Source organism: Etheostoma spectabile, chromosome 1 (assembly GCF_008692095.1).
Source record: "Etheostoma spectabile isolate EspeVRDwgs_2016 chromosome 1, UIUC_Espe_1.0, whole genome shotgun sequence".
NCBI classification, from domain to species: Eukaryota; Metazoa; Chordata; class Actinopteri; order Perciformes; family Percidae; genus Etheostoma; species Etheostoma spectabile.
Window position 1 is genome coordinate 16,559,645 of NC_045733.1, and position 11,633 is coordinate 16,571,277.

Consider the following 11,633-nt stretch of genomic DNA (forward strand, 5'->3'; position numbering starts at 1 on the left):
TCTTCAGAGCCAGGTAATGCAAAAGCCAAAGAAGAAGTGGTACAAAAAGCTGCTGCCTGACTGAGAAAGAGAAAATGCATTTGTACTGGTATAGTATCTGTCTGTCTGTCTGTCTGTCTGTCTGAGTGGGTCTGTCTGTCTGTGTGGGTCTGTCTGTCTGTCTGTGTGTGGGTCTGTGTGTCTTTATGTGGGTCTGTCTGTCTGTGGGTCTGTCTGTCTGTCTTTGTGGGTATGTCTGTCTGTGTGTGAGTCTGTATGGCTGTGTGTGTGTTTGTCTGTCTGTGTGTGTGTGCGTGCATGTGTGTATGGTGTGTGTGTGTCTGTCCGTGTGTGTCTGTGTGTCTGTGTGTGTGCGTGCGTGCATGTGTCTGAGTCTGTCTGTGTGTGTGTGTGTGGGGGTCTCTGTGTGTGTATGGGTATGTGTGTGTCTGTGTGTGTGTATGTCTGTGTGTCTGTCTGTGTTTGTGTGTGTGTGTTTGGGTCAGTGTGTGTGCTTGTGGGTCTGTGTTTGTGTGAGTCTATCTGTCTGTTTGTTTGTGTGTGTGTGTTTAGGTCTGTGTGTGCGTGCGTGGGGTCTGTGTGTGTGTATGTATGTGTGTGTGTGTGTGTGTGTGTGTGTGTGTGTGTGTGTGTGTGTATGTGTGTGTGTTTGCTCACAGGGCACCTGTGTGATGCGTCAGTGCAGTAGTGTTGGAGTAGTAGAGCTTGTAGTCAGTGCGTGCTACATGCTACATGCTGCATGCTACATGCTACATGTTGCTTCTGCTTGCCACTCTCTGCTTCCAGCTACTGCCACCGGACAGCCCTTTGTTTTCAGGGGCTGAAGAGGAGCCAAGTGTGTAAGCCTCCTCCGCCGGTACATAGCCTCTCCACTGCCAAGACCTCGTACACGCCTCCCCGTGGCACATATGGTAACTGGTCCCTCGTGGTTCCAGGCTAAGTTGTACAGGATCTCGGAGCAGCAGTGGGCCCCAGAGACGCGGCTTGCAGGCCCATCGGTGAGTGGAAACGCCCTGATGCCCGTCAACCACTGTCCCAGTTATGGGTAAATAGCCCCAGCTATGGGTAAATAGTGAAGACCCTAACAGCGATGCAGGTGGAAGATGTTGATGTGAGAACCACCACAACGTCTGGACGGGACGGGGTGGCTGCATTCTCCCAACGGCGAACCAACATGTTTTTTTCTCTGTTTGAGTTTTCCCTTTGTTAACTACTGACAACATGCACCACACATGCTCCATTACATCCATCCACCTTCATTCATCACTAATACTGACAATCACACCTCATCGTGCTCTTGTTTGCATCATTCTTTAATAAATGTCACTTTATTATTGTTACGTTGCTGTCCATCTCTGTCCTTTGTTGTGGCCTCTGAGCCAGTCGTAATAAGTCTTAACAAGTGGCTTGTTTGCCACGAGTACAAAACCAAGACCTTGTTTGTGGTTTTCTTTAATTAATCCTTGTTTGTTGTGGTTGAGGTAATTTGGTTTGGTTGAGCTAGTTGTTCTTTAAATGTAAATTTTCAATTTAACATGGGGGGAATAAATCGTAACGTAATCATAATGTAAATCACTAAACTTGATTTTATATGACGAAAGCAAGACTTCATTTTGGGTTATATGTAACTTTGACTGCCCTATGTGAACTAACTTATTTGGGATAACCTTTTCTTTTATACAGTCTACCAAGAAAATGGGCGTTTCCGGTCCAGTGTGAAGTTTTTCGAATTGATTTTGGCAGAGATATGAAAGTTATCACTGATTTTATTAGATATTAGCTCATGGCAAACTAGACTGACATCATTTCAAGTTGGCTGAACAATTTAAATTCTCCCAACCTTATCGGCAACCGAATGTAAGGCTAATTCAACATGACGAGTTTTGCCATTTTTGGATCAATTAGCTAAGGTACAGGGATCAATGTGCAGTGAGCACCACTGCTGAACGCACAGTGTTTACCGACACACAACTGTGAAGACGTTTGTCAGGTAAAAACATTTGTCATTTATGTGATTTTGTTTGACTGTGTAATCCTTTTCTACGGCATTTGAAAATTGGACAGATTTGGGATTTAGCATGAGCACTATGTTTATTCAGCCGCTTGTGCTAACCTTACACCAAACGACTTTTCAGGCGATTCCACTGTTGCTGACAAATTTCCAACAGGCTGTCGGAATGAACTCATGAGAGTCTTGCTGGAGTTGGGGTGCATGTGTGGTCTTAATTTGTGTGATCCTGCTTCTAAGGGCCCACTTCAGAGAGAAACCTGGGGAACTTTTTTAACGCACGTTGTGCACGGTATTTCTTTGTCTTTTTCTGTTGTTTGTATATGCCCTTTGACCTTGAGGAAGGTCTAAACAGGCAGTCTCCAAAGAACAAGGAAGGTATGGAAGGAAATGAATTCTCTCTTTATATCAGACCCAAGGGCAAACTGTTTTTAGGACTTCAAAGACTGGAGCGGTGACTTTCTGGAGCGGGGAGGTATTTGATATGTCATCTTTTTACAGCCTTTTTCAAAGACCATGCAGAGGATATTTGTTCAGTGTTTTCCAAGATATCCTGTGGCTATATGGTACAAACAACCCTTTGTGTGGACATGTCAATTCATTTTTTTGGTCTGTGGTCACCAGGTCTGTTTCTATAAAAAGGTCTCATTTGAAGTGTGTTCTTTGTTCCATTTGAACAGCAGTTTTGTCAAAGAAAAATACTCAGCTATAACAATGAAATCCCTTTGATAAACCTTGATATAATTTCTAAAAAGTTACACTGGATTGGTGACTGACAGCTGTCAGATTAAGTGTCACACTCCTGTGTAACGAGTCACTTCACCACTAGAGGTCTATGCTTTCCTTTGAAACACAGTGGAGAACGCAGAGTAGATGGAGAAGTTGCACAGAATTAAAAGAGGAATAAGGTTCAATAATTTACAAAATAGACAAAAAAAGCAAAATACTTAACTATCTTCATATTCGTTTTCATGTACATTGGGTTGTATGAAACTAAATTGTAGGTGAAACATCTGCCCCATCTGTCTGTCACACTGCTAAATCCAGGTCTGCAGTTACCTATTTTTTCAGTTTTCATAGCTGTAGTATTTTTAGAAACTTCAGGTTCAGGTTACAGAGCCAGTATTTCTCTATGTTTCACAAGGAAATTCTCGACATGCAACCTCCCAGTTGTGTTATCAACAGATGGGCCTCTATTTCATTGGCTGACATTAAGTGATGATGCTGCTCCTTCTTCTTCTCCTCTGAGCCTTTGGATGGCAGGTTTGGAAGGTCTTTAAGCTACAAGCTGTTGTAGTCAACTGACAATATTCAGCATTGAGAAGATCTATTCTTTTTTTGTTTTGTTTGCGTGTGTTGTTTAACTGCACTTCTGAAAATCAGTTCAACATAAACTGCTTTATTGCTGTATACTGTATATAATGTCTTTTGGTTTTTGTTCATGTTTAAAGACCAATTAAAGTGATACTGAGGGGTCATTTTACTTGGAGACTATATTACGAATGTTGGGCATGGAGCTTGAAATATGTAGCTTCATGCAAGGCAATTTGGGCTTTAAAGAAAATATTGTTTGCATTATGGGAAATGTAGTACCCAACATTTTAAGAGCTTGATTCACGTGATGGGCCGATTACTTCTGCTTGATTCTCTTGTTTGTAAATGTACCAAACCACGACTACAAAATCTTAATCAACTCTAGGACAATAATTAATATGTGTGTGTTTGTGTGTGCGCGCACGTGCATGTGCTGCCTACTCCTACAATTTTCTACATCATGAATCATGCTTTTGATACACTTCACACTGGATATTTTATACAACTGCAGGAGAATAACAACAAAGGGGCAAAATATAAGTAAATTGAGAACATGGTTAATGACACCAATGTCACCTTTCTCTTAATGTCCAATTACATTTAAATAGACTATGTCTACATGTGTGCGTGTCTGACAGCAAGTACGTGAGTGCACATGGAGGCTCAAAGGCTGGGTGGTCTGTCTGTTTTGTGTTTCTACAAGGAGACAGAGACATAAAACAGGATTTCTTCTATACTGGCTGCCAAAATAATTCAGCTGGAGTCACACCCAGCCACAAGTACTGCATTTTCCTGGACAAGAGAATCTAGTAGACCAGAGGGCATCTAATGAACCAGAAATGACAAATCCCTGATTTTACTGCTCATTTCAAAATCAGTGTTAGCAAATTTATGCCTGACAGGCATGTGGTTCAAATGGGCAGGAAAGTTCATGCACCATTTGTGGCTTTTTTTCCAGATCTGTTCCACTCATGCATTTTCTTTCCTGGAGGCTGTTAAAAAATAGCCATTTTAGTTTGAATAAATTCAAAGCATTATTCTAAAAGTTGGCAGGCAAATCATTTGCTTTCCTTCACATGTTGCTTAAGAAATGAATTCTGAGAGAAAATTATCATCATGAAGGAACAAACCCATCTTTCCTAAAACTGTTTTCACAGTTCACATGGACATTGTTGTCAAAAGAACGGCAAAATAATGTTTACAAGAAATCTTTAATAAAAGACAAGTGTGTTTACACCATTGTAGAGAAGAATGACACAGATACATACTGCAATACACACACCATGTCATAGTCTTATGTACAAACACAGCTTTCAAACGAATCACATACAAACACACACACAAACACTCACACACACACACACGCACAAGAGAGAGACTGATTACTGCTACTGATTATCTTCCATATCAGACTATACCTAACGTATGTGTTTTGGCCATTGGTAGAGTACACGTTTGCACACAAAGGGGATGACTTGGAATGCTATAATGCGTACAACATGACAGGCTGTCCCAGTGTGCAGCCATGATCCACTGAGTGAAAAGACAGTCTAAAACATTCCCTCATTGAACCACAGCAGCAGGATGTTACAGCGAGCTTCGTGGTAATGGATGAAGAAGAAACAGGAAGACAAGAGCAGAAAGAGGGAAGAGGATGTAAGCAGTCAGGGTTGAGCGAGTCAAAAGGAAAAAGAAGGAGGCAGGAGATACCAGCAAGAGAAGGAACAAGAGGAGAAAGAGTTCACGTCTGTGTGGTTAAAGTGTTCCTTCATCCAGCAGTTTGTTGATGCCATTGCAGATCTTCCTCAGGGAGAGTCTGTACTCCTCTCTGTCCCCGTACAGCTCCGCCAGGAACTCTCCGTGGGCAAAATGGTTGAAAACGTGATCGATGCGTGCATGTGAGCGTACCGTCAGGTGCTGCTCGACCAGGGCGTGAAGCAGGTCCCTGCACTCCAGCAGAAGCTCTGACAGAATATTCCTGTCAAAGGTGTACTCCACCTCGTAGAACGACACCGCCGTCATGGCTGCCTGGTTCATCTTTTTCTTAAAGCGTTCCACTGTGTCCAGCTCGTCGGGGCTGAACTGGTGGTTGCGGTACAAGATGCCGATCTTCAGGGCAATCTTGATGACGTCCTTGATGATCTTGTGGGCCTCCTTCTTGCTCTTGGTGAACTCCCGGCTCGTCTTGTACAGCTCGTCCAAGATCTCGCTGCTGGTGTCGTCTGTCAGCATGTTGGCTACTACCATGGTCGCCATCTTGCTCAGGATCTTCTTCTGGGCCTGCAGGGCCAGGGAGCGAGAGTTAAAGCTCTCCTGTCCTGAGGGCAGAGAAAAGAGAAAGACAGGTTGTTTGGGGTTAGCCCTAAAGGTCACAAACCTTCACTCCAACATTACCTTTTTAAAGGAATATGGGACAGAACAAAACTGTAAAATAATGATCCTGCTGAGGTAGCTTGTCATGCGCTGATTCTTCAAAGCAGTATAAGTAGATTGTTTTGGCCACATGGGGGGCAGAAGAACAAGCTACAAAAACAAGACATATGATCACCTCATGAAGTTGATTTGACGAATTTGTTAGCAGACAGTTGCCTATTCACACATCCAGCAGAGATGGAACATCCTTAGCCAGAGACACCAGTCCACCAGATGACTGTAAATCCAATATTCATTCTGCTTTCATTCTGCATTCATTTTTTTTTCTGTTTTGGTTTCCGCCAACTCATTAAGAAAATATATCTGGCTCTTTAGCTGTTAAATGCTTCACTATGTTCACAAGCTAGTCACTACTCTTTTGTTGTTGTGTGTTATTGTTGTTGTTGTTGTTGTTGTTATTGCTGAAAACAGCTGCCATGTTCACACTTGTATCATGATATCAATGCTCTTTATAACTGTACAACTACAACTGTATGTCCCACTCAACATCAGTTAAACTGTTAACATTTGTAGATGATAGCACTGTAGTAGGTCTTACTATCTCTGATGGTGATGAATCTGTTTACTGGGGTGAAGTAGTACATGGTGAGGTGATGTGAGAACAATAACCTAATCCTCAATACATCTAAAATCAAAGAGCTGACAGTTGACTTTAGAAAGAAGGCAGCCCAGCACCTTCCCCTCTCCATCAATGGCCAGGTTGTTGAGAGAGTCTCATCCTTCCACTTCTTAGGCACCACCATACACCAGTTTATATCATGGGACCTGAACATCAGTCTTATTGTAAGCAAAGCCCATCAGAGGCTCTACTTCCTCCGTCAGCTGAGGACATTTGGGGTAAGCCAGAAAGACATGACTCATTTCTACCGAGCCGTCTTGGAAAGCACGCTGACTTTCCCTATACTGTCCTGGTAGGGTAACACGACCAGCCAGGATAAGAAACAGCTAGGGAAAGTAGTCTGCAGAGCCTCCAAGATGGCTATAGTCGGCCTACCACAGCCTCACACTATGACACTAGAATCATCGGAAAGGTTAGAAACATCACCACTGACCCAGAACATCACATGTTCACCCTTTTGTCATCAGGGAAGGGGTATAGAAGTATCACCAGCAGAACATCACGCTTCGGAGATAGCACCTACCTCCAAGCTATGCAACACTTAAACACGGGTTAACGTTTTAAAATGTTTTCCTTCGGTATTATGTACTTGTGGACTGTCATCTCTGCACTATGGAATGACCCACTGCACTAGGGACATTCCCATTTGCCATTGCACTATGAGCTCTGGCTTGTACCTCCTGCACTAATCACTTTATGGACTGGTCCACAGCACTTTAAAGTGTAATGTGTGTTGTTTGTGTTTATGTCTGTACATTTTATGTCAATGTACTTGTAGTGCACTTTTTGTCCATTACAAGAACCAACTAACTGGGAATTGTGGCCTAGGGAGTCTTTACATAACAAAACACAAGATCACACATGTTACACTGAGAGCATTGTCCTTTAACCGATAATGAATGAATAAACTACAGGTGCATAACCAGCAAAGTAGTGAAAGTATTTTTTTTTATAAATACAGTAGACTGAACATTGGAAAAAGAAAGAAGCACTTTTACAGTAAATCTTGGTACGTGTTATCATTATAGTACAACCGCCCTTAAATTTCAGTACGTTTACATGAAAAAGCTCATTTCCATCTGGACGAACAGGCTCTAGCAGCTCTATTGACCCATTTTAATAAAAATATGTGTCTTTCCTTTTTCCGGTTTTCATTAACATTACTTTACCATTTCATAAAGAACTCTGTGTGCTCATAAAAAGTCTGATCTTAGGTGCTGTTTTCTTAGTAATTTAGAGGAAGACTTTTTCTTGTGGTTGAGAAACAACTTGCTGTTGACATAGGTATTTGCAGTACTTGATGCGATCTCAGTAAATAGGAAGACACAGCACTGGCACAGCATGCAAACTGCTTGGATGATTCAGTTTTTTTGGCATGGACAAAGGCTCATCCTCCAATCCATTCCAAACTTGGATATACATAACTGCTGCTGACTAAAAGTTTATTTTACAAAAAACAAAACCGTGCTTTGATTTTGAAATGCAGAACACAGTCTGACAAGTAACAGCTGAGGAGTAGATAAAAAGCGGTGCAGCCACATTCAACACAGGGCGGTGTTCTTCCTGGAGCGGCCTGTGGTGTGGTTGGCTGAGTATTGGATGAATGATTATCTTCTCTGGATAACATCAAACAGCTGTACACCGATAAGAACCTTTTTTCACACAGTGTTTCTCTTCAGACTGATCACAGTTTTATGCAGTGTCCCACTATGTCGCAATTTAACATAGAGGAGAACATCAAAGGCTGCCTGTGATATCATACAGCAGTTCCAGCAGCTTAACATGTGTCTGTGTAAATGTGAAGAGTGGGTGGATGGAAAGGGGTTGTGTTTAGGTGCCAGCCAGCTGGCTACAAAGTACACACCAGATAACTCTTATTATGGTTAAAGCCCAGGAAAGATGCCTCACTTTTTTGCTCCTGTTCCCTAGGCATACTGTCAGACTCAACCTCCTCCGCCACATGTATGTCCAGAGAGAGAGAGAGAGAGAGAGAGAGAGAGAGAGAGAGAGAGAGAGAGAGAGAGAGAGAGGATGGGGCCATGGGGGTGTCATTGCCCAGCAAGGTTACCACAGAACAGCAGATGAGCCCAAATTCAAAGACACCTGCTTTGTTGTCATTACAATTTTTATCAAAATAGACAGCTATGTGACCATTCACACCATCATTGCATCATCTATGTGTGTGTGTGTGTGTGTGTGTGTGTGTGTGTGTGTGTGTGTGTGTGTGTGTTTGTGTGTGTGTGTGTGTGTGTTTGTGTCTATATATATTATTTAAACATACACAAGGGATGGAATGAAGCACAGCAATTGGGAGAAATCCTGTTTGTGGCATTTCATGTCAATATACAGAATTGACATTTGATGTGTTGGTCTGAAGCTAAATGACATTTTATGCACATATAATTAGCCTGCTATGACATTTACAACCACCACGGCAAATGCCTTTGTCTGCAGTCATTTCCCAATACATAAGATCTGAAGTTCAGTTCCTTTGTGCAGCTTCATGGGAGTGGGGGTGAAACCTATTGTATGTTGGACAAAGGTAGAGTGGAGGAGTATGAAGATGTCAGTGAAAGAAAGTTTTATTAAAGCATCTGTTATCAGGGGAAAAGTTTAAAAGCATTAAAAGTAAATGAACCCCTAATTTTGCAATTATTCCTGCTTTTCCAGATTTGTAGTTGATGTTTTGGGGGGCCGCAGAACAAGCTTAAAATGTGACACTGACATGTTCACATTATGTAAAGTTATTGTTGTCACCAACATAATTAGCTTACAGTTGCCAATTCACACATTGCAGACACAGAGTAACACAACCATTCAATTGGAGCTGTGTTTTTGGTAAACCTATCAAATGGAAGTCCACTATTCTTTTCTTCTAAATCTGTTTCTCTAACGACTTCCAATTTATAGCTCTTAGGCTGTTAGATTGTCCACTATGGTTCATGCTAGTTGCCAGTCTGCCTTTTGATGCTGGGCAGGTAGCTAAAAGGGGTTTATCAAAGATTTCCCCCTAAAAACAGCAGCCTGCAGCAGACAGAAACAAGGTTGATGAGAATGGTGAGACTGAACCAAAACTTTTAAGTTGCAAGAGTTGCCGATCTAAGAAAGTTATCGAAAAATCCATGTACAGAAACAAAAACGTTAATTAGTGGACAGTTTACACATTACTGTTCTGTACTTTTGTTTTGTGGAAGGATGCATTTTGCATATATGAAGTATCTATAATATACTGTGACCACAACCAACTAAGAAAAGTCTTTAATTACTCTACAGTCAACATCAGTCCGGGAAAATGACTTTGTGTATCCCCATCCCTGCATGCTGCTGTTCATAGACTGTTCTTAAAGATTCCCAATATAGACTACATGGCCTGAGGTGACAAATAGATTGCATGCAAATAAACATCACACTAACATGGTAGTTTCCTTGATTTTTGAATAGCAACACCAGAACATATAACTGTGGTTCACATTAGGCAGATCTGTGCCTCTCATCAACAGGCTCTCTTTGTCACTGTTATTTCCTGTTTCTCTGAAGCAGCTCTTTGTTCCAGTGAGCCTCTGATATTCAGAAACTGGATAAATTTCTGAAACGCTGGCACACTGATAAAGGTGACAGCTTGCCCCATAAAGCCATCCTTGTTGAACCAATCGTCGTGCACAATTTCTGGATTTGAATCCTAAAAGCATGTGTGACCAGTTTCTTCTCTTCTGTGCAATTAAATAACCAAGATCTGTGATTCTCAATGCGGAGATCAGTTGAACTTGTAACTTAAAAGAGTGACGCATGAAAGGAAGTGATCTGATCTTTTCTGTTTTTAAGTGCAGAGCTAAAAGGAGACTAATTATTGTTTTGCCACCCGCCATAATACAGCCTGGAGCCTGTTTCTGAGGACCAGCAGGTGGCTATCCACTAACTTGACTTCACCCCTGTCTCAAGTCTGTTTGCACATACCAGAGTGGCAAAGAATGTTAGCAAAACTGAATTTTGTGTGAGTGTGTATGTGTGTGCGTGTGCGTGTCTGTGTGTGTGTCTGTGTGTGTGTGTGTGTGTGTGTGTTGGGGGGGGGGGGGGGGGGGGGGGGGGGGGGGGGGCTGAAAACTTTGCTGTAAGTGAGGGTAGATCATTATAAGAGAGCCCTTGGAGTCTGGGCTCTCTCACACACCCATACAGCCTGTCGCCCAAAGGCGTATATGAGTGACATGTATTAGCCAGAGTGTCAGACTGAGTTAGAGAAGAGTCCAAGCTGTCAGCAAAGAGATGGTCAGAAAACTGTCTCTCCTGTTACTTATCTCTCTCCTGCTCTCACACCTTCTCTCCTGCCTGCTTATTATATTCTCACTTGTTCTCAATTGTGAAGGTTTCACACTTGAGTAATGAGTATTTTGTGTATTGCAGCATGTTGGAATATGCTACTGAAAACTAACCAGGAGCAGGATTAGGAGTCTATCAAAGTGGTTACATAAGAGTGTTTGGGAAATGGTGAAGTTTACTTTTAACATCAGGATTAGTAAGGTGCTTGGTGCTCTCTGGCCGTGGCTGTTGACTAGACAGTGTCTCTTTGTTCCGCCTGATGTTTTCAGAGCACTGAGTCAACAGTTTCTGCTGCACTGCATCAGAACATACATACAGTGTGGAACATGGAGACAAGCCAAACCTGCCCGGCTAAAGATGGTACCCTGCAAAAAATATCCATCTAGGCTGATTTATTTTTCAATTCAGTCAGAGGCACTTGTATCAATGAAGTGACCATTTATGGCAAATAGCAAAACAATTTAGCTATCCCAATACAGGGCTTCTTCTAGAAAACTAATCCTCCACCTTAAAGTCTGATATTTTGGTAAAAATTTGCTTTCTGGCATGGTGTCTGGTAATGGGGCACTCACATACAAATTTGTCAAATTAGACGTGAGCTGCGCTGACCTCAGAGGTGTCAAAAGTATTCACATTCATTGCTTAAGTAGAAGTATAGATACTAAGGTTTAAAAAGACTTCTGTAGAAGTGGAAATCAACTCAAGCGTTTTACTCAAGTAAAATTGTAAAAGTATATGTTTCTAAAACAGTAAAGTAAGGAAAAAAATTAATATCAATAATCTTTTTTAAATTAGACTATACAACAAATTTTGGAAACAATTAGCTTGTGGTAATTGGGTGCACAAAACGTGCAGCACTTTCAAAAGGAGTTGTTTCTGCATCCAACCATTTTGAAAAATTCTTCCAGGTATGGCCAGGGATGAAGAAGGGTTGGCTGGTCTTCC

General features: G+C 41.9%; 1 protein-coding gene across 1 annotated transcript in view; it reads right to left on the minus strand.

The window, feature by feature from the left end:
- Positions 1–4,514: 4,514 nt before the first annotated feature.
- Positions 4,515–11,633, minus strand: part of tnfaip8l3 (tumor necrosis factor, alpha-induced protein 8-like 3) — a 23,025-nt gene continuing 15,906 nt past the window's right edge. The window contains exon 2 of the mRNA XM_032518818.1: positions 4,515–5,640. Within this exon, the coding sequence (XP_032374709.1) occupies positions 5,078–5,640 (563 nt within the window). The 3' untranslated portion in view covers positions 4,515–5,077. The remainder of the gene's footprint in view (positions 5,641–11,633) is intronic.